At 33.2% G+C, this 22038-nt stretch overlaps 2 protein-coding genes across 3 annotated transcripts; one reads left to right on the top strand and one right to left on the bottom strand.

The window, feature by feature from the left end:
• Positions 1 to 251: 251 nt before the first annotated feature.
• Positions 252 to 8953, bottom strand: LOC111709745 (uncharacterized). 2 transcript variants are annotated; one of them, XM_023483642.1, is made up of 4 exons: positions 8872 to 8953; positions 2105 to 2203; positions 1129 to 1224; positions 252 to 446 (listed from the first exon to the last, which is right to left on the bottom strand). In XM_023483642.1, the coding sequence occupies exons 1-4, from the start codon at positions 8872 to 8874 to the stop codon at positions 267 to 269; spliced, it is 378 nt and encodes a 125-aa protein (XP_023339410.1). In that variant the 5' UTR covers positions 8875 to 8953; the 3' UTR covers positions 252 to 266. The 2 variants fall into 2 exon arrangements, with proteins under 2 accessions (XP_023339410.1, XP_023339409.1); XM_023483641.1 differs by lacking the exon at positions 8872 to 8953 and adding an exon at positions 3788 to 3893.
• Positions 8470 to 20457, top strand: LOC111709744 (uncharacterized). The gene is made up of 7 exons (XM_023483639.1): positions 8470 to 8621; positions 11329 to 11483; positions 13279 to 13579; positions 14116 to 14190; positions 14368 to 14493; positions 15260 to 15753; positions 18535 to 20457. Exons 1-7 carry the CDS (start codon positions 8586 to 8588, stop codon positions 18602 to 18604), a joined length of 1257 nt encoding a protein of 418 aa, XP_023339407.1. The 5' UTR covers positions 8470 to 8585; the 3' UTR covers positions 18605 to 20457.
• Positions 20458 to 22038: the final 1581 nt, after the last annotated feature.

Raw genomic sequence — 22038 nt, 5'->3', positions numbered from 1 at the left:
GTCAATGCATCAATAGAGAATAATAAACCAACTCTGAAGGTTTGTTTGGAACCATAGCTCAGGAATCAAGGAGCAGTTTCACTTTTGTGAAAGTAAGTTCAGAATTCAAGATCCAGGTTAAGAACTAGAATGGTTTCCGGATTAAAATACTGGGAGTTTAAACCATATTTGTTGGATAAATGATTAATTCTTTCATTCAAAGATACCATTGCTCTCCTGATGCCCAAGAAGCAATTTTTCAACCTTTCTTTAACATTCTTTACTTCTTATTTTCTTTCTACAAATAATGAATTCGATGTAGGGTAATACAGAGCAAGGAGGAGGGCGGGGGGAGAAAGGTACTTACATTTTGAAGGAAGGATGGTGATCTCTTTTGCCTGGAAGTGATCGTCATCGAAGTTAGCTCCCTGATCAGAAAGCATCCCTTCCTCGGATTCTGTTTCCATCTACAGAAACCAAAACATTTAAATCCATTTCTTATAAAATATCCAAATTAAACTCATAAACCAGAGAAATATCAATATTCCAGAGTAAGCTCTAATATCCAGAGTAAACTTTAGTGTTCAATGTACACCTTGGTATCCGGAGTAAACCCTTGTATTTATAGTAATCTATAGTATCTAAAGAAACCCCAGTATTCAGAGTAAACTTAAGCATCTAGAGTAAGTCCAGAATAAATATTGTTATGTAAAATAAGCCTTGCTTTTCAAAAATCGGTAAAGAAGAAGAGGCCCTTCGGGGTTCTAAAAGAGGCGAGCTAGGGTGGGATTGATTCAAGAGGCCTTGTATAGGGGTTGAAAGATGCTATTGTTTTATATAGGGTTGGATGGAACTTGATGTAATATGATCCTGTAAACTGTTGTACCTGGATACAAGGGACAATACCAAGTTTTTCCTTTGTTTTTGACCTGACCCTGTACCTTCCCCTTACCTTTCTATCAAACAACTCGTAAACAATGATGACGCCGTTCAGAAAGTGGATGCGTAAATTCAAACAATACAAATTTTTTGTCAGGAAATAACCTCAAAATGCATTATTAAAAAAGTGACGCCTGTGTAGAAGAAAGTCTGAGAGTAAATTATGTTCAAAGTCTAAGAATGAACTGGAGCAGTCTGAATGATTGGTTCCTTGCGAATCATGTTTTTGATATGGTGGCTTCCAGGGATCTGGGATAGAGTCACATTAGGAGCAGAGTTCAGTCCAAGCTTTCTCAGAATCTCAGTCTAGATACAAATATCATTTTTTCATAGATCATAAAGTTAATGAAGTAAACTATTGATTATACTTTTGTTCACAAAATAGAGTCAATTACAACTTATTGAGTTAATTTGGAAAAAATTATAATTCAGTAAATTTCGCAAAGTAATTGAGTCTTCGCTACCAACGCGAATATTGTCTAATCCCTATATTTTTGCAACCATGTGGGGTAACATTTTTATATTTCAAACTTGGATTATTTGATCCAACATAATTCATAGTTTGAAATATCTTATGTCTACGACATTGGGTTGCAAAGATTTAGGGATCAGAAAGAGTTTGTGCCAAAGACTCAGTTACTTTGTTAGTGTTTCAAAAAATCACTAAAATTCATGCAGGCTTTTTTTTAATTGATGCACAAAAAGAAATTGGGCCCGACCGGTTACGTTACTGGATAAAAACCAACAGATGCATGATGACATCATGATTAAATTGTATAATAATAGAATTCTAAATTAAATATAAAAAAAATCAAACTCTATTAATAATCAATATTCAATATATTTATAAATCTAAGAAAGGAATTTAGGTCAAATTTTTCAAATGATGATTCAATGATTGAATATGAAATAAAAGCGTTCACAACAACTTATAAAATACATTATTAGATAGATTATTCCCATTATTGGCATCGAACAAAGGATTTGCTCCAAAATGATAAAATCGAGTCCAAGGTTTGGTATTTCAAAACTTCAAATTCTAAAATTAATAGTTTGAAATGTCTAAGGTATACAACATTGGGTTGCAAAGATAATGGGATTGATAAATCACAGTTTGTGGTGAATACTCAATTCCTTTAATGTAATTGCATGATGCCCTGAAGAAGATAGAAGACAATTATGTTACCTTAATATTTTGTTTTGTAAATTGCTTAAATTCTTGTCTATTGGCACATATTGGGGATTGGCACATGGATCCTTCTCCGACAAGAACCAGGAGCAGAACCTAAACAGGAGATATCAAACACTTTGAACAAGAAATCAGTTTCTTAGAACACAACCAAGGGTCTAGGAAATGGAACAAGAACAATAAGATGAAACTATATATATGATTTAGAGAACTGAACAAGAACAAGATATATTGGAGAACTCAACAAGGATGGGGATACTATTGAAAACCATGATAAGCAGAAGAACGGGACTCACTAAAGAGTACTAGATATTTGCTCAGTTTTCTGCAAATCAGTGCAGTTCACAACATGCAATTTATATATTTTAGCCAGAGATATCAAACCAAGAAAAGATATCATGTATGAAACTCTTCTCCAGATGCAAAGGAAACCATAGAAAGGAAGTTTTACAAGTAAACATATATCAAAATGTTATTGTTAAGAGATAATGAGAAGGAATTTAAAATGTGAACCAATATTTAGGGAGAGGAACCATAAGGAGTTGAACAGACTATAAACATAAGGTTAACATGGGGAACCATAAAAACGGAGATGAACAATGGAACAATAAACAGGGGGTAAAAAGGGGAACTATAAACAGAGGGTAAACAGGGGAACTATAAACAGGGGGTAAACGGGGGAAATATAAACATGGGGTAAACAGGGGAACACTAAACAGGGGGTAAACAGTGGAACTAAAAACAGGGGGTAAACAGTGGAACTATAAACAGGGGGTAAACAGTGGAACAATAAACAGGGGGTAAACAGGGGAACTATAAACAGGGGGTAAACAGGGGAACTATAAACAAGGGGTAAACAGTGGAACTATAAACAGGGGGTAAACAGTGGAACAATAAACAGGGGGTAAACAGTGGAACTATAAACAGGGGGTAAACAGGGGAACTATAAACAAGGTTAACAAGGGAAATTTAAAAAGGAGATAAACAGGAGAACTATAAACAGGGGGTATAAAGGGTACCCTGAACAGGAGATGAAAAGGGAACCATGAACAGGAGATGAAAAGGGAACCATGAACCGGAGATGAAAAGGGAACCATGAACAGGAGATGAAAAGGGAACCATGAACAGGAGATGAAAAGGGAACCATGAACAGGAGATGAAAAGGGGAACCATGAACAGTAGGTGAAAAGTGTGCAGGAGAACTTTAACCAGGTGGAAAACTGTGTATATTACAAAGCAGGAGAAAAATCTAATATAAACAGGGAAACCATTAATCGGAGAAAACCAGAGAATCATGAGAAGAATTTCTATAAAAATTACAAGAAGAAATTTTTCAGCTTCGAAGTAAAAATATAAGATTGTTATTAACTTCTTTTTTCTTAATAAAATGCCTATCTTGTCACTGAAAAAAAATCAATAAGTCTTTGCCAGACCAGGATACCAACACTGAAGTAATACAAGCTAGGGGCTATTTAGATATACTAATATTTTTACGGCAAAAAGAATAAATTGAAGCGTTTTGGACGCATTATATAAGAATAATTCATCTGGTTTAAATATTTGATTCCATAACTTTATATTAGATAGATATATTAATAAGTTGACAAAATATGCAAGGTTTAGGGTCGAAGAGCAGTTTTCATTTTCGTTTAATCTTTCTCCGTCAAGTTTCAAACTTACCAGGAGAGAAAAGAAGAAAGGATTGAGAGAAAACTTATTCATAATTAAAGATTTTAAAATCACTGAGGTCTGAGAACGCCAACCCCTTTCCACATATAGACTTTCTTGTAAGAATGTCTTTACAATTTATATGGGTTTTAGCAGGAGGGTGAATAGGGGGGTGGAGGAATAACCCAACCCGCAACCAATGCCCGCCAACCCACCCTACTCCCGTCCAATCCCTGAGCTCTAACCTATAGATCGACCAATGAGAGAAGGAATAAAGAGAGGATGAGCGCGGGGTTAAGAACGGGTAAGCTAGAAACTTCACAGGCGACATCTTTCATTTAAACTCTAATCAGCCTTCTCCAGGGGTTGGGAGAGATCTTTTCTCTGGAACCTGATTTATATCAAAACCTCTTTCCACTCTTCTTCCGTTTTTATAAACATGATGGTTTTCCTTTATCATGTATTCACACACAAAATAATATTATTAAATGCAAAATTAATGGAGAATACTTTTAGATGATGATAGAGAGAAAAAATCCAATTAAATCAAATAAAAGAATTGTTATGGGATAAAATTATGCTAAACCGAGTACCAAAATTTTGCTTTTAAAAGATAAAATTATCCTAAACCGTGTTCCAAAATGTTGCTTTTAAAGGATAAAATTATGCTAAACCGTGTTCCAAAATGTTGCTTTAAAAGATAAAATTATGCTAAACCGTGTACCAAAATTTTGCTTTTAAAAGATAAAATTATGCTAAACCGTGTACCAAAATTTTGCTTTTAAAAGATAAAATATGCTAAACCGTGTACCAAAATTTTGCTTTTAAAAGATAAAATTATCCTAAACCGTGTACCAAAATTTTGCTTTTAAAAGATAAAATATGCTAAACCGTGTACCAAAATTGCTTTTAAAAGATAAAATATGCTAAACCGTGTACCAAAATTTTACTTTTAAAAGATAAAATATGCTAAACCGTGTACCAAAATTTTACTTTTAAAAGATAAAATATGCTAAACCGTGTTCCAAAATTTACTTTTAAAGGATAAAATTATCCTAAACCGTGTACCAAAATTTTACTTTTCAAAGATAAAATATGCTAAACCGTGTACCAAAATTTAGGTTTTATTAAAGATGACAATGTGATGCAATGATATATGTAAAATAGATTTGAGAACAAACCTCACTGAAGATTGGAGCAACTCCATGAAACATACACCGTGACTGAGGATGTAAATCTGTTTTTTGAATGAATAATAAAGTGATTAAAATGATGTATCTGTATATTGCATTTATTTTTGTTGTAATGTTGAATTAGAAAAAATGCTATTGCTGAGGGCTCATTTGTAAACCTGATTAAAAACAACCTCCTATACTTGGGGGGCCATGCTAGGTTCCACACAAAATACTGAACGTATAAAGATTAGGCCTTGTACAGTTTTTGAGCAATAAACAGATAGACAAGACAAAAGAGCTAAACACTCGTCTCAAAATGTAATTTTCTAATCTTTTATCTTTGCAACCTGATGGTTTAAACCTTTGATATTTCAGTACTTGTCTAATTGTAGAGATCTAAGTTCTAAAACGTAGTCCGTAAATTTAAAATTTGTACAATATGGGAAAGAATTACAGTGGTCACCAAAAAAAGCAAAGTAGGAAGATAACCTGAAAAACTTATTTACCTGTAACCCATACCAACACACACACATCTTATTTACCTGTAACCCATACCAACACACACACATCTTATTTACCTGTAACCCATACCAACACACACACATCTTAAATTCAAATTTTGATTTTCTAATCCCTGTTGTTGACTTTTAATATTTCAACCTATGAATCCTGCTTATAGATCAACAATCTTAGTTTATGATATAAAAAAGTTTACAGGGTCAGGTTGCCAAGATATAGGGAAAAGAACATTTGAGTTTTAGAAATCCACAGAAAAAACAAGAAATGCTACAAACTCCGATTTTCTAATCTAAGTACATGATTACATTTCTCAAAATCTAATTTTTATACCTTATATCTTTACAGCCTGATTTGAGATATCAAAGATTGCAAAGATATAGGGGTTGATAAAAATTTCTTTATCACCCTAATAACTAGTTACAGTGCGGATATAAGGGAAACACTTTTATAATTTTTATCAAAATTAACAACACTTATTTAATAAATTCAAACGTGTGTTTTTTAAGACAATTTTGTTATAATTAGTCTTTGAAATATCACTAATAGAGATAACCCTTAATATTTTACTATTGGAAAAAGATTGAAGATTTTAGTTTTTCAAAATCTAAATTATTGCTGAAAGTGTAAATCATTCTCTGCAGAAACCCAATACTTACTTCTGCTAAATTAAGGATGAAACAATAGGGATTAGAAAAGTTGTTTGTTTGTGGCAAAGACATATTTCCTTTATGAGACAATCAATTCAGTGTCTTCATTCTTTTTTCTGAAATCAAACAATTTGAGTAATTTTTCGGTTTCCAAAATGGACCGGGGTTGTTTCAGTGTCAATTACTAAAGAGAGGTGTAAAAGGTGGTTAGACCCAATATAACTCAATTCACCTAATATTAAACCACTGTAGGTTGGGTTCAGTGACCCTAGCGCACTCAAATTCTAATAAACCTGTGGAAAAATTAAATAAATCATATCCTTAACTGTTTAAGTTTAAATATAACAATTTCATATGCATACCTTAGTATTTTTCTCATATTTAACATCTTAAAAATATCTTTCTACATTTTTTTAAGTTAAAGTTACAATTTTCAAAAAAAGTTGAATGATTAACTGTTCAATGATTGCTTGTGTGTCACACTTTTGTGCGTCCTCATTATTTCGTCGCCTTCAATGCATTCACTAATCAGTGAATACATTTTATACTTCTGTCATCATTGATAATTCAAGTTGCCTTCTTCATAATTTGAATAACTTGATATTTGTACATTGGTCCATCAACCTGGAGACTAACCAGGGCGAGATGCATTCGGTTTCTTCTATTGCAATTCAATCGCGTTTTGGTCTGGTTTTGGTCTGGTTTTGGTCTGGTTTTGGTCTGGTTTTGGTCTGGTTTTGGTCTGGTTTTGGTCTGGTTTTGGTCTGTTTTTGGTCTGGTTTTGGTCTGTAACTCAACTATCTTTAAACTTACAGAGTTGTCTGTGCATACTTTCTCAGAGAAAAGGATATATGCCGAAAAATATAATGAGAAAAGGTGAAAAATGTATGTCTAGTGTGTCAATTTGTGGAAATGCAAAGCTTCCTGGGATAAATCGGAACTGTTTATTCAGCATGCCATGTCCCAAATAGTACAAGTATGGTTACAACGCAAAGGGTAGCCCTTTCAAGGTCGCAGAACTCCTTTTTAACATGTTTCTCCAAGGAGAAGTGCAGGGGTGAGAACCTCCCGCCCCCCCTCTCTCCATCCTCTGGCCCCGTGCAGTGCAAAGAGGACGTAATTCTCCGTATCTAGAGAGTTCATCTTATTCCTTACTTTCCCTCAACTCGAGATATATGTATTCATAATGATTGGTCAGCACTTTATCTTTCAGTAGTTTATAGTCATACTTTCAGTATAGTAGTGGCGAATAGTCATAGTTAGATCTGAGGAAATTAATAGTTTCTAGTCATTTCTAGAATATATCAGTAGTTACTTGTCCTATCTAGAATATATCAGTAGTTATTTGTCATATCTAGAGTATATTAGTAGTATCTAGTTATATCTAGAGAATATGAGTAGTAACTATAGTCATATCCAGAGAATATTAGTAGTTACTTGTCATATCTAGAGAATATCAGTATTTACTTGTCATATCTAGAGTATATTAGTAGTTTTACTTGTCATCTTTACAGTATATTAGTAGTCATACTAGTCATCTATAAAGTATATTAGTAGTTACTAGTCATGTATAGAGTATTTAAGTTGTTACTTGTCATCTATAAAGTATATTAGTAGTTACTAGCCATCTATAGAGTATATTAGGGTTTTTAGTCATCTATAAAGTATATTAGTTGATTCTAGTTATCAATAGAGTATATTAGTAGTTACTAGACATCTTTAAAGTATATTAGTGGTTACTAGTCATCTATAAAGTATATTAGTAGTTATATTAGTCATCTATAGTGTATATTAGTAGTTATACTAGTCATCTATAAAGTATATTAGTAGTTATTAGTCATCTATAGAGTATATTAGTAGTTTCTAGTCATCTATAAAGTATATTAGTTGTTTCTAGTCATCTATAAAGTATATTAGTAGTTACTAGACATCTTTAAAGTATATTAGTGGTGACTAGTCATCTATAAAGTATATTAGTAGTTATATTAGTCATCTATAGTGTATATTAGTAGTTTCTTGTCATCTATAGAGTATATCAGTAGTAACTAGTCATCTATAGAGTATATAAGTCGTTTCTAGTGACATGTTCGGTGTATTTATAATAATAGTCATATCTAGATTGTATTACCAAAAATCGTCAAATCTAGAGTGTATTTTACAATAAATTCTTTAGTTTTTCCAATTTGTATTAGTATAAGAGATTTGTATATATTAGTAGTCATATCTTTAAGAGTGGTTACTAATCATAGGGAATATTAGTAGTTTCTATGTGTAGAAATATAAAGTATATTTGTGTAATAACTAATGTTTTTTTAATTTAATTTTAAACCTGCATTTTTGTGATTTCAGATAAAAAGCTTCTTCATCCTATTCTATCTTATTGTATCTAATTCAATTTTATTCTATCTTATTCTATCCTGTTCTTTTCCATTCTACTTTATTCTATTCTTTTCTACTCTATTCTATTCTATGGAGCCGGAGCAAGCAACAACAAGATTTCAAAAAGTAGGTTCATCTTTTAAACGAAATTAAAATCAAAATTAGATTTTTTATTTCTTAAGTTTAAGCCTTCGTATTCTGCAGTTTGCCATATTACACTTGCCATAATTACACTTAATTACACTTTGCCATAATTATAAGTAATTATAATTACAATTGACATCAAACAATTCCAATACTTCACATCTGTGAAGAGGAGCTAGGAACTAGCTACATAAGGTGAAGTAATTCCTGTTAAGTGAAATAATGTGATAACCATTCCTAGTAGTTTTGCAGGCCACTAAAAAGTACACCATTGAAAAAAAGAATTCTGATTTCAACCAGTTTGTAAACTAAAGTTGAGAATTTTTATGAGAAATTTGGCGCATTTATAAGACTTAAATTTATATCTTTGCCAAAATAAGAAAATTATGGCAAGTGTTACTTATGGCAAAAGTGCTTATGACAAGTGTTACTTTTGGCAAACGTATTTATGGCAAATGTTATTATGGCAAACGTATGTATGGTCAAATAAAACTGAGCCAATCAAATGTTAAATAAGCTGGAATAAAAGATATGCCAAATAAGTTTATTTTAATCCCATTATTTTTGGACTTTTGGCTGATTCAAATAAGTTGCGGCCGATAATTGGTATAATTTCAGTCATTCTAATGGAAATATTATAAAAACACAAAAATACAAATAATAGAGTTAGATTTAAAACGTATTTAGATTTGTTCTTAAATTTTATTTTTTCCTTAAAAATGTTTTTTAAAAGCTAATGAAAATAACTATCATCAGATAAAAACTTTTTTGTAAATAATTATTTTTATTTAAATTTCTAGTAATTGAATAATGATAACACCGTACTAATAGTGTACGCATAGCCATTCTCACTAATTAGATATCTAATAAAAGGAATTGAGTTTTTGCCACAAACTCAAATTTCTGAATTACAATATATTTATAACTTGAAATATCAAAGGTTCACAGCATTTGGTTGCAATTCCGTTAGATCAAATAGTCTAAGTTTGAAATATATAAGGTTTTTACAATCAGGTAGCAAAGATATAGGGATTAGAAAATTTTAGTTTATGACAAAAGCTAATAAAAACTAAATATGTATTTAACACTGCCCCTAAAAATTAAGATATTATGATACCGGTTTTAGAGTTCAAAATGTTGTTGATGTTGGCATTTTGTGATGATAGCTGCAAATTTTGATAATATCAGACAGAATGATATACATGAATTTTTTAATCCTCTTCCTCAAAACATAATCTATATTCAGATGCATGATTTTAAATTAAAACATAATGAACTGAAATCTAGAATTAAATGGCGGAGGCTCCATTGCACAAACAAAAGTAATGAAAGGACCGTGCATTAAATAATTTACTAAAAGTTCAGGACAGTTTGTGGAAACTGGGGGGTTTTTCCAAAAGCTAAAATTTTCGAATCCCTAAAACTTTCCTACAAGATTGTGAAAACCTTTGATATTTCAATCTTAGATTATTTATTTTGCCAAGGATAATAGTTTGCACTATCAAACGTAGCGACTTTTGGTTGCAAAGATATAAAGATTAGAAAATCAAAGTTTGTGGCAAAGACTCAATTTCTTTATATTTGCAATTTGATTATGAGGCACGTAAACACTGTTTAACATATCTAATCCAGAGTAGGATTTTTTAAAAACTATATCCTTTTGCAGTACATATTAATGATACATACTAGTATGCGGTTTCCAACCAATTTTAAAGGTTTACGTTTACAAAACAAATTTATTATTTATACCTATTGTATACTTGTTTAAATGCAATAATGTTTACTTAAGAGCATATACTAAGAAATAAGGTTAAAAAATCGACAAAAACAATCAAACAATTTTGAAAAGCAGCAAAAAAATATATTTTGATCTAAAAATATATTTTTCTATATAAATAGTTTAAATGTTGTGAAACGAGATTTCCTACGGTGGGAACATAGTAGAATGCTGAGTTGGTAGGCTCTGGAATGTTCTTATTTAAAGTTCTATGAATTAAACTTTATTCATGAATTGCAAAGACATGGTTGCGTAATTTTTAGCACAATTACTTGTCCAACAGAATAGTCAAAACTGCAGAAAATACTTTAAATAATTAAAAAATAATTGGCGGATTTTTAAAAAAGAACGTCTGACGCTGACTCGAACATTTTATTTTTTTTCTTGTTGCGTCTACTGAGTCTACTGAGTCCACTACGTAAATTCATAAACTTGAAATATCTATTCAGAGTTTATTTCATATTTTCTTAAAAACTACGCAATAGAATTACATGAACTAGTTTAAACCTAATCAACCTTTCTCATGTTATATCCTCGAGACAGATTACATAATACTTGATAATTATCTCCTCTCCCTGATTTATAAAACTGCAAACTTAAAAAATAGATCTTGGAAAAATTTAATTAAAAATTCTAAAAATTATTGTGTTGAAACCCGTGAGAATGATAACGCAATTTTAAGTGATTCATGCTTTGTTTTTCTATTTTCTATTCCTAACTAGTTTCCTTTTCGACGCATTCTGTACAAAGTGCAACAAAAATATCAGATACAATTTATGTACATTATGTATACAATAAACTCTTCCTGTGTTTAATCAGATGGACATTTTAACAATTCATTTTTCACTTCTCTGACATTTTTCCACTTTGAATATTTAAAATATTTTGATATTTTAGATTTTGATATTTTAGATGACAAGATCTCTATCCTTCAAGTTTCCGTCCCAGCTCTCAGTAAAGAAGCATGAAAGTCACAAGCAGCCAAAGAAACTAGATGCTGACAACTGGATCAAGGGGAGACAGACAGGATCTACATTAAAGCAGGAAGCTCCGCCTCAGAATATCAGGTAGACTTTGAGGATTAACTTATTCATTTAAAGCTCCGCCTCAGTATATCAGGTAGACTTTGAGGAATAACTTATTCATTTAAAGCTCCGCCCCAGAATATGAGGTATAAATGAAGGATTAATTTATTGATTTGAAGCTCCGCCGTAGAATATCAGGTTAGTGGAGGATCCATTTAGTAATTTAAAGCTCCGCCCTACAATATGAGGTAGGCTAGTGGAGGATCCATTTATTGATTTAAAGCTCCGCCCTAGAATATCAGGTAGGCTAGAGGTGGATCCATTTATTGATTTAAAGCTCCGCCCTAGAGGCTAGTGGAGGATCCATTTATTGATTTAAAGCTCCGCCCTAGAATAGGAGGTAGGCTAGTGGAGGATCCATTTATTGATTTAAAGCTCCGCCCAAGAATAGGAGGTAGGCTAGTGGAGGATCCATTTATTTATTTAAAGCTCCGCACTAGTATATGAGGTAGGCTAGTGGAGGATCCATTTATTGATTTAAAGCTCCGCCCTAGAATATCAGGTAGAAATTGTCACGTCTTAAAAGGTCTGTAAGCGTAATTTTCAGTGACCTTTGACGGTGATAGCCTTTAAACCTTTAATTAAACATCGAGGACAGAAAACTAGGTGTATATATCTCTTAAATGCTTCGTAAAAACCCGTAAAGTTGGAGTTTATGCTACCATACTGTAAAGACTCAACATAGATGACGTCACATTTATTCCTGGAAAATCTAGAATATTTTCTGTCCAACGCGGCTTTAAAAAATTCGAATGTGAATATTTATATTCCGGGCCTGTGCACTTCTACAGAAAGTAAATATTAGTATTCCTTAAATATAAAACAGCTTACAAACAAATGTCATTTTTGATCAGTCAAGGGTTTGAAGGCTACCGTTGTAAAATAGAAACGCCTATTTTTAAATAGAAGCTAGGTCGACACTTGAAATTACGCTTTCAGTCCCTTTGAATAGAATAATGAGGATTTTAAATGAAATGTCAAGTTTATAGTTCCTTTAAAGGGAGTGACCGGCAATGTATGGTAGTTGATCTGAGAATGTAGTATTGTGGAGAAATATTTTAGGATTCATTTGAGACATATAAAACGTTTTAATGATATATAATTACTGAGTTTGAGCGCAATGTCGAAGTCCAAAATCATCCATTTGGGTAGTTACCTTTTGAGAATCTATTTTTTAAAAATTATTATTCTACAATAAACTAATTAGTTGTTTAGGAAAAGGTTGAGAAAATAAAAATTAACTCTTATGATCGAAAATAAATAATCTTATTCAGTTATTAATTTCTGTATTCTCTCATTGTTCACAAACGTTTTCTGTAGATTTCTGGAATTTTTATTGAAAAGACGACATTTGAATAATTTGTAGATATTGCCCGAACAAATTCGTAAAGAATAAGAATTCTAACATTAATATATTGACAAATTTCTATTGAGAAATATGTTCCTAAGAGTTAATTTTTATTTTCTCAAACTGTTCCTAGACAACTAATTAGTTTATTGTAGAATTTTTGATACATTTTTCGTCGTCGTTATTTAATAATTCGAAAAAACCGATTCTCACAACGTAACCATCTAAATGGATGATTTTGACCGTCGACTTTGGGCTCAAACTCATTAATTCTACACCATTAAAACGTTTTATATATCTCAAATGAATCCTAAAAAATGTCTCCACAATACTACAGGGTTTTATATGAAATATGAATAAAAATAATTACATATATATATATATTTATATTCAATCACGTTTGAGGTTCAAGAAATGTTTAATTTTTAGAATGTTCAACTCTGTTGGAGACAAGAAGTCCTTGTGGGCCAACAAGGTGGAGAGTCATCAGAAGAAGCAAGCTCTCAACCCATTCTCAGACAAATTTGACAAATCTTTAGCCAGGAACCTTCTCAACAAAGATGATCCGAACTATGCTCGCCCTGACTCCAATTCTCTGTCATTTATGCGAGCAAAAGCTGGCGAGGCGAAAATGCTCGGAGAGATTTGTGACGTTTGTGACGTCATATTTCAGCACGGTCAAAGATCCCCTGATGGTACTGCAGCGATAATGTTCGGCCCACTTTTTTCGGTGAATAATTTGCAATTCCATCCTTAAACTGTTAAATTAGAAACAGATAAACTTACATTTTCTCCTGGCCGCACCACATTTTTAACGTTTTAACTTTTGCAACAAACTATGATTTTTAAGCCCTTTATCTATTGATATATTAAAGGTTTATACCATCAGGCTACAAAGATATAGGGTTTAGTAAATTTGAGTTTGTGACAAAAACTTAGTTCATATTTTCTGTAAAACCGGTCTGATCATACTAATCTAACCTACAAGCAAGAATTGTTAATTAATGGGAGAAGAAAGACTTTCGCGGATTTGACAAATCTATAAAATACCTTTTAAACATATATTTTCTTGGTAAAAAAATGACCTTGGATTACAGCTTATTACCGACTGCCGGATGGATAAAGAAAGAAGATTGTTTTCACATTTTTAACTCAAGATTATTTACAACAAATTAAGAGCCAAAATTTATCCCACTGATCTTTTTAATCAACCATTTGTGTTGCTTTTGTCTATGTGCAATTGTGTACTCCATCAATAATGTTTAGATTTATAACCGTATAAACGACAAGTTGGTGGGACTACTCATCAGAGCAAGAAAAAGAGATCTTTTAGATTTTCAGGTATTTTTGTGAATTTTCTTGAATTTCAATGAACATACTTCTCAGGATTACATGATTAAAAGAATTAAAGAATAATGAAATCACACAACAGAATTTTTTTTTAAATCTTAAAATAACCTGTTGTGTAAGCAATTTATCAAGCATGCTAAGTTAATGAGTGAGTTATTTTTATTTCAGGGAGAAATGTTGTATCAGAGACGAGATGATGAGGAGTGGATTGTTCTTACAAAGAATTTAAATACAATCAGAGCAATATTTGGTCGGGACTCAGATCATCCTGCAGGAGGGGAGGTAGACCCAGAGGTAGGTTTGCATCCGGATAGGAGAATAGGTAGACCCAGAGGTAGGTTTGCATCCGGATAGGAGAATAGGTAGACCCAGAGGTAGGTTTGCATCCGGGTAGGAGGGGAGGTAGACCCAGAGGTAGGTTTGCATGCGGATAGGAGTATAGGTATACCCAGAGGTAGGTTTAAAAAATAAAATAAATATAAAATATAATACAAAATAAAAAAATCTGCGTTGGGAAGTACAGGGTGTCCTACGAAACATGACAGTTGGTGAATAGTTTTGAATGTCTTCTTCCATATACTATGTTAAATATTTAAAAAAATTTTGGTCGTTTATTTAGTTTAAAAAATCATTTAATCAAATATATTTTACTTTGAAACCAATTTTACTATGATATGACTTCCAAAATTCCATGTCATATTTTTTTCTGTTTGGTATCAAAGAATTTCTCAAATTATGGAAGAAGACATTTAAAACTAATCATCAACTGCCATGTTTCGTGGGACACCCTGTATATTGTGTTGGATAGTCATAATTCCGTGTTGGCACGTTTAATTTGAGGATCAATGCAATTTAATCTATTAATTTCAGTTTAACTCTTCAGGGGCACAATTACACTACGAATATTGAATACAGATTAAATTATTCTGCAGATTAACAAAACATCGAAATCAAGTATTGATCTCGATTCCCCAGATCTGGTAAAAAAAGCTGACTTCTGTTTAAAAAAAAACAGATAAAAAAATATTTTAATTTTGTTCTAACAATTAATCTTTTTCAGGTCAAGAAGAATTTGATATTTCCTGGAAGTCTAGACAGGAAGGATTCAATGGCCAGTGTCTCTAGTGTTACCAGCCTACCGGCCAACCTATCCCAGAACCATTCATGTGCTGGCATTCTCGGAGCTTCAGCCATAGCAATCGCAGGTTTACCAGTGTTCGGTAAAGACACTGGATCAATAATAAAAGATTCAAAAGACACTGCTGAGGTTCATGAAACAAAGGTGAATCATGAACTGACTCCGGATAGTACTGGGAGTCGGGCTGGATCACGGAGGTCAAGTTTAAAACCTCGAGGATTAAGAGAATCCTTTAGAAACCTGGTGAGACCTAAGGTAAAGAAGCGGGATGTAGAAGCTCCCTGTGATGAGAGCGGAGAGGAGGATGAATATCTAGTAGCTAGCCGTAGAGGAAGCAGGATATCAGAATCCAACCTAGAGGCTCAACCTAGCTCCAGGTGGAAGCGGATACTAGGGGTCAGTCTTGCCATAAGCAGGTTAGTATTTACCAAATAAAGCATACCGTTAGACAGGGACAGTCAGCGTAATTAAAGACACGACCCCTTATCTAAGGTGTACAACAACAAATTCACAAAGTTACGCTTTAAACCTTTAATCATGTAAAAATAACAATGGTTGTAATTCTTTCGTTTCCATCTAAAAACTAAGTAGAGCACACCGTACATACATTACAGTGTTCATATTACATTGTACAGTGCAGGAATAAAAACTAAGTAGAACACTGTACATACATTACAGTGTTCATATTATATTGTACAGTGCAGGAATAAAAACTAAGTAGAACACTGTACATACATTACAGTGTTCATATTATATTGTACAGTGCAGGAATAAAAACTAAGTAGCAACACTGTACATACATAAGAGTGTTCTTATTACATTGTACAGTGCAGGAAACATAATATTGTTATATATATAGCATGAACACCTTTAGCCTAAAAAATGTTGATTAAAAAATATCTCTGTACACTGCACAATCGCCGTGTTTCATGTTAATTTGACCATTATTGTAACTTGAGTTCCACAGTCGTCTTCATATAAAATTTTCTTTCAGTCTTTCTGTACATAAAGTACATTTCCATAGATTTTTCCTAATTCAAGTGTTAAACTGAATGCAAATGATGCGTTAGCTAATCTATATCTGCCACAAATTTCAGATTTCTTAATTTAAGTAAAATCCACCGAATCTAATCTACAGAAACAGGTTGGCCGGGAAACAGAACGAATCTAATCTACAGAAACAGGGTGGCCGGGAAACAGAACAAATCTATTCAACAGAAACAGGGTGGCGGGGAAACAGAACAAATCTAGTCTGCAGAAACAGGGTGGCAGGGAAACAGAACGAATCCAATCTACAGACATAAGGTGGCGGGGAAACAGAACAAATCTAGTCTACAGAAACAGGGTGGCGGGGAAACAAAACAAATCTAGTCTACAGAAACAGAGTGGCGGGGAAAGAGAACAAATCTAGTCTACAGAAACAGGGTCGCGGGGAAACAGAACAAATCTAGTCTACAGAAACAGAGTTGCGGGGAAACAGAACAAATATAATCTACAGAAACAGGGTGGTGGGGAAACAGAACAAATCTAATCAACAGAAACAGGGTGGGGGGGGAATTAGTACGAATCCAATCTACAGAAATAAGGTGGCGGGGAAACAGAACAAATCTAGTCTACAGAAACAGAGTGGTGGGTATATATATACATATACATATATATATGAATATCTGTCAAACAAATGTCAATATTGGCCCATCTTAATAAATCGTAGCAAAGCATCAAGTTCTAATCAATCTGAAACTTTCTTATTTATAAACACATCTTCAACATTTTAAACATATGTTCGATTACCAGAAAGTGTAGCTAAAGAAATATTAACGTTTTTTTTGCAAAAAAGGCCAGTTTCTATTTATTATTTCATTTCTAATCATATGCTCAAGTTTACATCTATAGATTACAATTACATCACACGTAGAGTAGGAGGTATCAAGGAGTAATAGAACTAAGAAGAGGGAAATCACATTGATCCAAAGTATGGAAGATCTTAAGCAAAAATCAATCAGAATTTTGCCAATTGCTTATTAAAAACTAAACAAAAAAAAATAAATGCTCTATAGTTCTAATATGTATATATCTGTACAGCGTGAGCAGCATTCAGTTTCTTCTATTTGAAATCAAATTTGGTTTGTTCTATAATTCAACAATCTTTTAACTTACGGATTTATTTATTCTATACTATTTCATTCAAAATGTATATTTCGACAAAAAAGTATTTAAGAAAAAATGCTAAAATATTATGTTTAATGTGTGAACTTGTGATCGAAAGTCACAGCTTTCTGGAGTATCGAACCAGTCTTAAAGATTGGTGAACCTTTTCATTTGTAACATCTTACTGAGACATATCAAGACAATTCTGAACTAGTTTAATCGTAAACAATAACAACGATTGTAAACTATGCACGGAGTTCCGGAGCAATCAAGGAGTATGAAATAGAAGGGAGATACAACTGACGCGGCCCGCTCTACCATATGATTATACATGTTTTCAGACGGTACTACATTTGTATAAGAAATATTCAGAATAGGTTATTGTATACGCGGTAATTGTACATCAGACAAATATCTCTTCAAATGGAGTACCGTCTGCAAAGCATGTATAATCATATGGTAGCGCGGGCCTCGTCAGTTGTATCTCCCTTCTATTTCATACTCCTTGGGAGCTATGCAGAACAGGGACACGGGAACTAGGGAAATGTCAAGCAATATTGAAATCTTACAGGTTTTCAATCATATCTTCTCAAATTAAAGAGCTATTTTGAAGAACAAAAATGTTTTGCATGTATTAGAATAAATCATCTTTTTTCATACTTTTGCGTAAAATCAAAACTAAAGGAGCTTCGTGGTCACAAACTCGTACCAGTGAAGTCGAATAAATGTTACCTTTTCTTTCTGTCTAGTTGGTAATGGGGAAGGCATTGTTTAATATCAGTTGTTTATTTACATTTATTCTAATACTGCTGGGGAATCAAAGGAAAACTGTTCCTGTCCATTAATGATCGTTTACACATACACAGTTTATGTTAATAAAGACAGACTGAAAGAACTAAACACGTAGTTTAAAATTTAATTTTCTAATCCCTTTATATTTTCACCCTGGCGGTGTAAATCTTTGACATTTCAAACGTTGACTGTTTGATCAAGAAGAGTTTGAAATATAAAAGGTTTACGACATCAATACTTTACTTGGTTTGTTTTAGGATGGCACAGATGACTAAAAGTAGCTCAAAATCTACTCTCAACCTGAAACGATCAGACTCAATTCACTAGTTCCTACTACCTAGAGTTATCCTCGCAACCAACCATGAGGATACATCCTGAACCCAACCTACCCTGAGTAAACATCTTGTTTCACTGAACCCAACCTACCCTGAGTATGCATCTTAATCTCCTGAACCCAACCTACCCTAGTATGCATCTTAATCTTCTGAACCCAACCTACCCTAGTATACATCTTGTTCTCCTGAACCCAACCTACCCTAAGTAAACATCTTGTTCTCCTAAACCCAGCCTACCTTGAGTATACATCTTGTTCTCCTGAACCCAACCAACCCTGAGTAAACATCTTGTTTCACTGAACCCAACCTACCCTGAGATTACATCTTAATCTCCTGAACCCAACCTACCCTAGTATACATCTTGTTCTAATGAACCCAACCTACCCTGAGTATACATCTTGTTGTCCTGAACCCAACCCACCCTAGTATACATCTTGTTCTTTTGAACCCAACATACCCTGAGTATACATCTTGTTCTTTTGAACCCAACCTACCCTAGTGTACTTCTTGTTCTCCTGAACCCAACCTACCCTGAGAAAACATCTTGTTTCACTGAACCCAACCTACCCTAAGTATACATCTTAATCTCCTGAACCCAACCTACCCTAGTATACATCTTGTTCTCCTGAACCCAACCTACCCTAGTATACATCTTGTTCTCCTGAACCCAACCTACCCTAGTATACATCTTGTTCTCCTAAACCCAACCATCCCTGTGTAAACATCTTGTTTCACTGAACCCAACCTACCCTAGTATACATCTTGTTCTCCTGAACCCAACCTACCCTGAGTATACATCTTGTTCTCCTGAACCCAACCCACCCTAGTATACATCTTGTTCTTTTGACCCAACATACCCTGAGTATACATCTTGTTCTCCTGAACCCAACCTACCCTGAGTATACATCTTGTTCTTCTGAACCCAACTTACTCTGAGTATACATCTTGTTCTCCTGAACCCAACCCACCCTAGTATATATCTTGTTCTTTTGAACCCAACCTACCCTGAGTATACATCTTGTTCTCCTGAACCCAACCCACCCTAGTATACATCTTGTTCTTTTGAACCCAACCTACCCTGAGTATTCATCTTGTTCTCCTGAACCCAACCTACCCTGAGTATACATCTTGTTCTCCTGAACCCAACCTACCCTGAGTATACATCTTGTTCTTTTCAACCCAACCTACCCTGAGCATACATCTTGTTCTCCTGAACCCAGCTCTCCCTAGAGTAAACATCTTGATACCCTGAACTCAACCTTTCCCTTAAATTCAACCCACCCTAAATTTTGATGTTAGGTACTTTCAAAAAGGATTTTTCCCAAGTGGCAACTTCCAAAGGCTATTTTCCCAAGTGGCAACTTCCCAAATGTGTAATTTCCCAAGCGGCTACTTACCAAGTCTGTCCCTGCCGCAGCGTTTGGCCCCCAGCCTGTTATAGCCTCGGCGCTCTGCCCTCTAGCCCATCCTAGCCGCAGTGCTCGGCCCCCCATTGCATAGGGGCTTGCCAAACCATTGGGAAGTTGCCGCTTGGGAAATTGCACATTTGAAAGTTGCCACTTGGGAAATTCTCACTTGGGGTCGTCGCCCTTGGGAAAATGCCTTTGGGAAAGTACCTTACACCGAATTTTCATTTGTTTCCCTTGCGAAAGTTCTAAAACTTACTTTGTACAAATTTTTTTATTTATCCATGAAAAAAATATATATAGATATGTATTTTAACTTCATATTTAGTTTCAATAATATGAAATATTGCTCTGATTAATCATGTAACTGTAGCGTGTATTCTAAACTTGTAATTACCTAATTTAAAACATTCAGACTTTTAATAAACTTGAAGAAATTATAGAATCATGTTTTTACAATATACATCTAGTAGCTGGAGTGCCTGGAGTTGCCCAGGTTTGTATTATTATTTATAGCTATTATAGATACTCCCGCCGTTTACCCGCGATTGGTATTGTATCATGATTTTAGCTTAAGTGCCCGGGTTGCCCATGGAATTTCTAAAATTTCCAATTTTTTTTTGAATATTTCACTCCCACCCCACCGGCCCCATGGGGTACTTCTAAAAATGTCAGCAAATTTGGTCTAGCCGTTTGGACAGCTATAGGAAACATAGATATAAATACATATATACATGAACGAAGATTTTTATTATAAAGAGTAATTATCCCCTATCTTTCAATATTGTTTTATTATAAAGAGTAATTATCCCCTATCTTTTAATATTGTTTTATTATAAAGAGTAATTATCCCCTATCTTTCAATATTGTTTTATTATAAAGAGTAATTATCCCCTATCTTTCAATATTGTTTTATTATAAAGAGTAATTATCCCCTATCTTTTAATATTGTTTTATTATAAAGAGTAATTATCCCCTATCTTTTAATATTGTTTTATTATAAAGAGTAATTATCCCCTATCTTTCAATATTGTTTTATTATAAAGAGTAATTATCCCCTATCTTTCAATATTGTTTTATTATAAAGAGTAATTATCCCCTATCTTTCAATATTGTTTTTTGTTCAAACTTTAAAGTTTTATTTTTTCTCTATATCTAACTTACAGTTAACATGTGAATTTTAACCAATAAGTAAGTAATTTTATAACTTCCAAGTAAAGCTATATGCTTTAAACAACATCAAATGCACTTCAGAATTGCTATAATGTCGTCTTCCTATTCCACAATTTTTTGTTTATGACTTTATGTTTCTTATCTATATCTATATATCTATCTATCTATCTATCTATCTATCTATCTATCTATCTATCTATCTATCTATCTATCTATCTATCTATCTATTTAGTTTAAAAATAATTGCCCTCGTCTACACTAGAGAATACAGTCTAGTCCGCATTTACGACACTAAGGCCTGATGTTTATTTGCGAATTTTGACCAGTTTTTGCACTACTGGTGTCCATAACAAACCAGTAAAAAGCAAGGTTTTGCTAACTTTTTGTAAAATAATTTCAGTTTTTCAGAGTTAGTGGGCCGTAAACTGGTAGGTTTGGAGAAGGTTGGGAGAAGGGGGGAGGGAACAATAAACGCCTTGGTAAATATTTAGCTCTATCAGGTTTTCCTTCAGTCCTTCTCCTAATCCAACATTAAATAAATACTAATTGGGAAGTATAGGATTAGTTAGACAAGGTGAACCTAGCTAAACCTTAACAGTAAAAATGTCTTCATATATGGTATTAGAATAAACTCTGCTAATTTTTCATTTGTCATTCAAAAGCCTTCAAGAATGCGACTTAAAGGGAATTTAGAATAATTTTAAGTGCCCCTCCATTTATAGAGTGGCATAAATCATTTTATTTATTTATTTATTTATCAATTTACCTGTTGCATAATTCAACAAGTTACTTATACAGAGAAAGCAAAATTGAAAATGATCAATTTTCAGCTAAAAAAAACACATAT

The sequence above is a fragment of the Eurytemora carolleeae genome, unplaced genomic scaffold, assembly GCF_000591075.1.
Source record: "Eurytemora carolleeae unplaced genomic scaffold, Eaff_2.0 scaffold995, whole genome shotgun sequence".
NCBI classification, from domain to species: domain Eukaryota; kingdom Metazoa; phylum Arthropoda; class Copepoda; order Calanoida; family Temoridae; genus Eurytemora; species Eurytemora carolleeae.
Note: the sequence above shows the minus strand (reverse complement) of the source record. Positions and strands in the feature narration are given on the sequence as shown.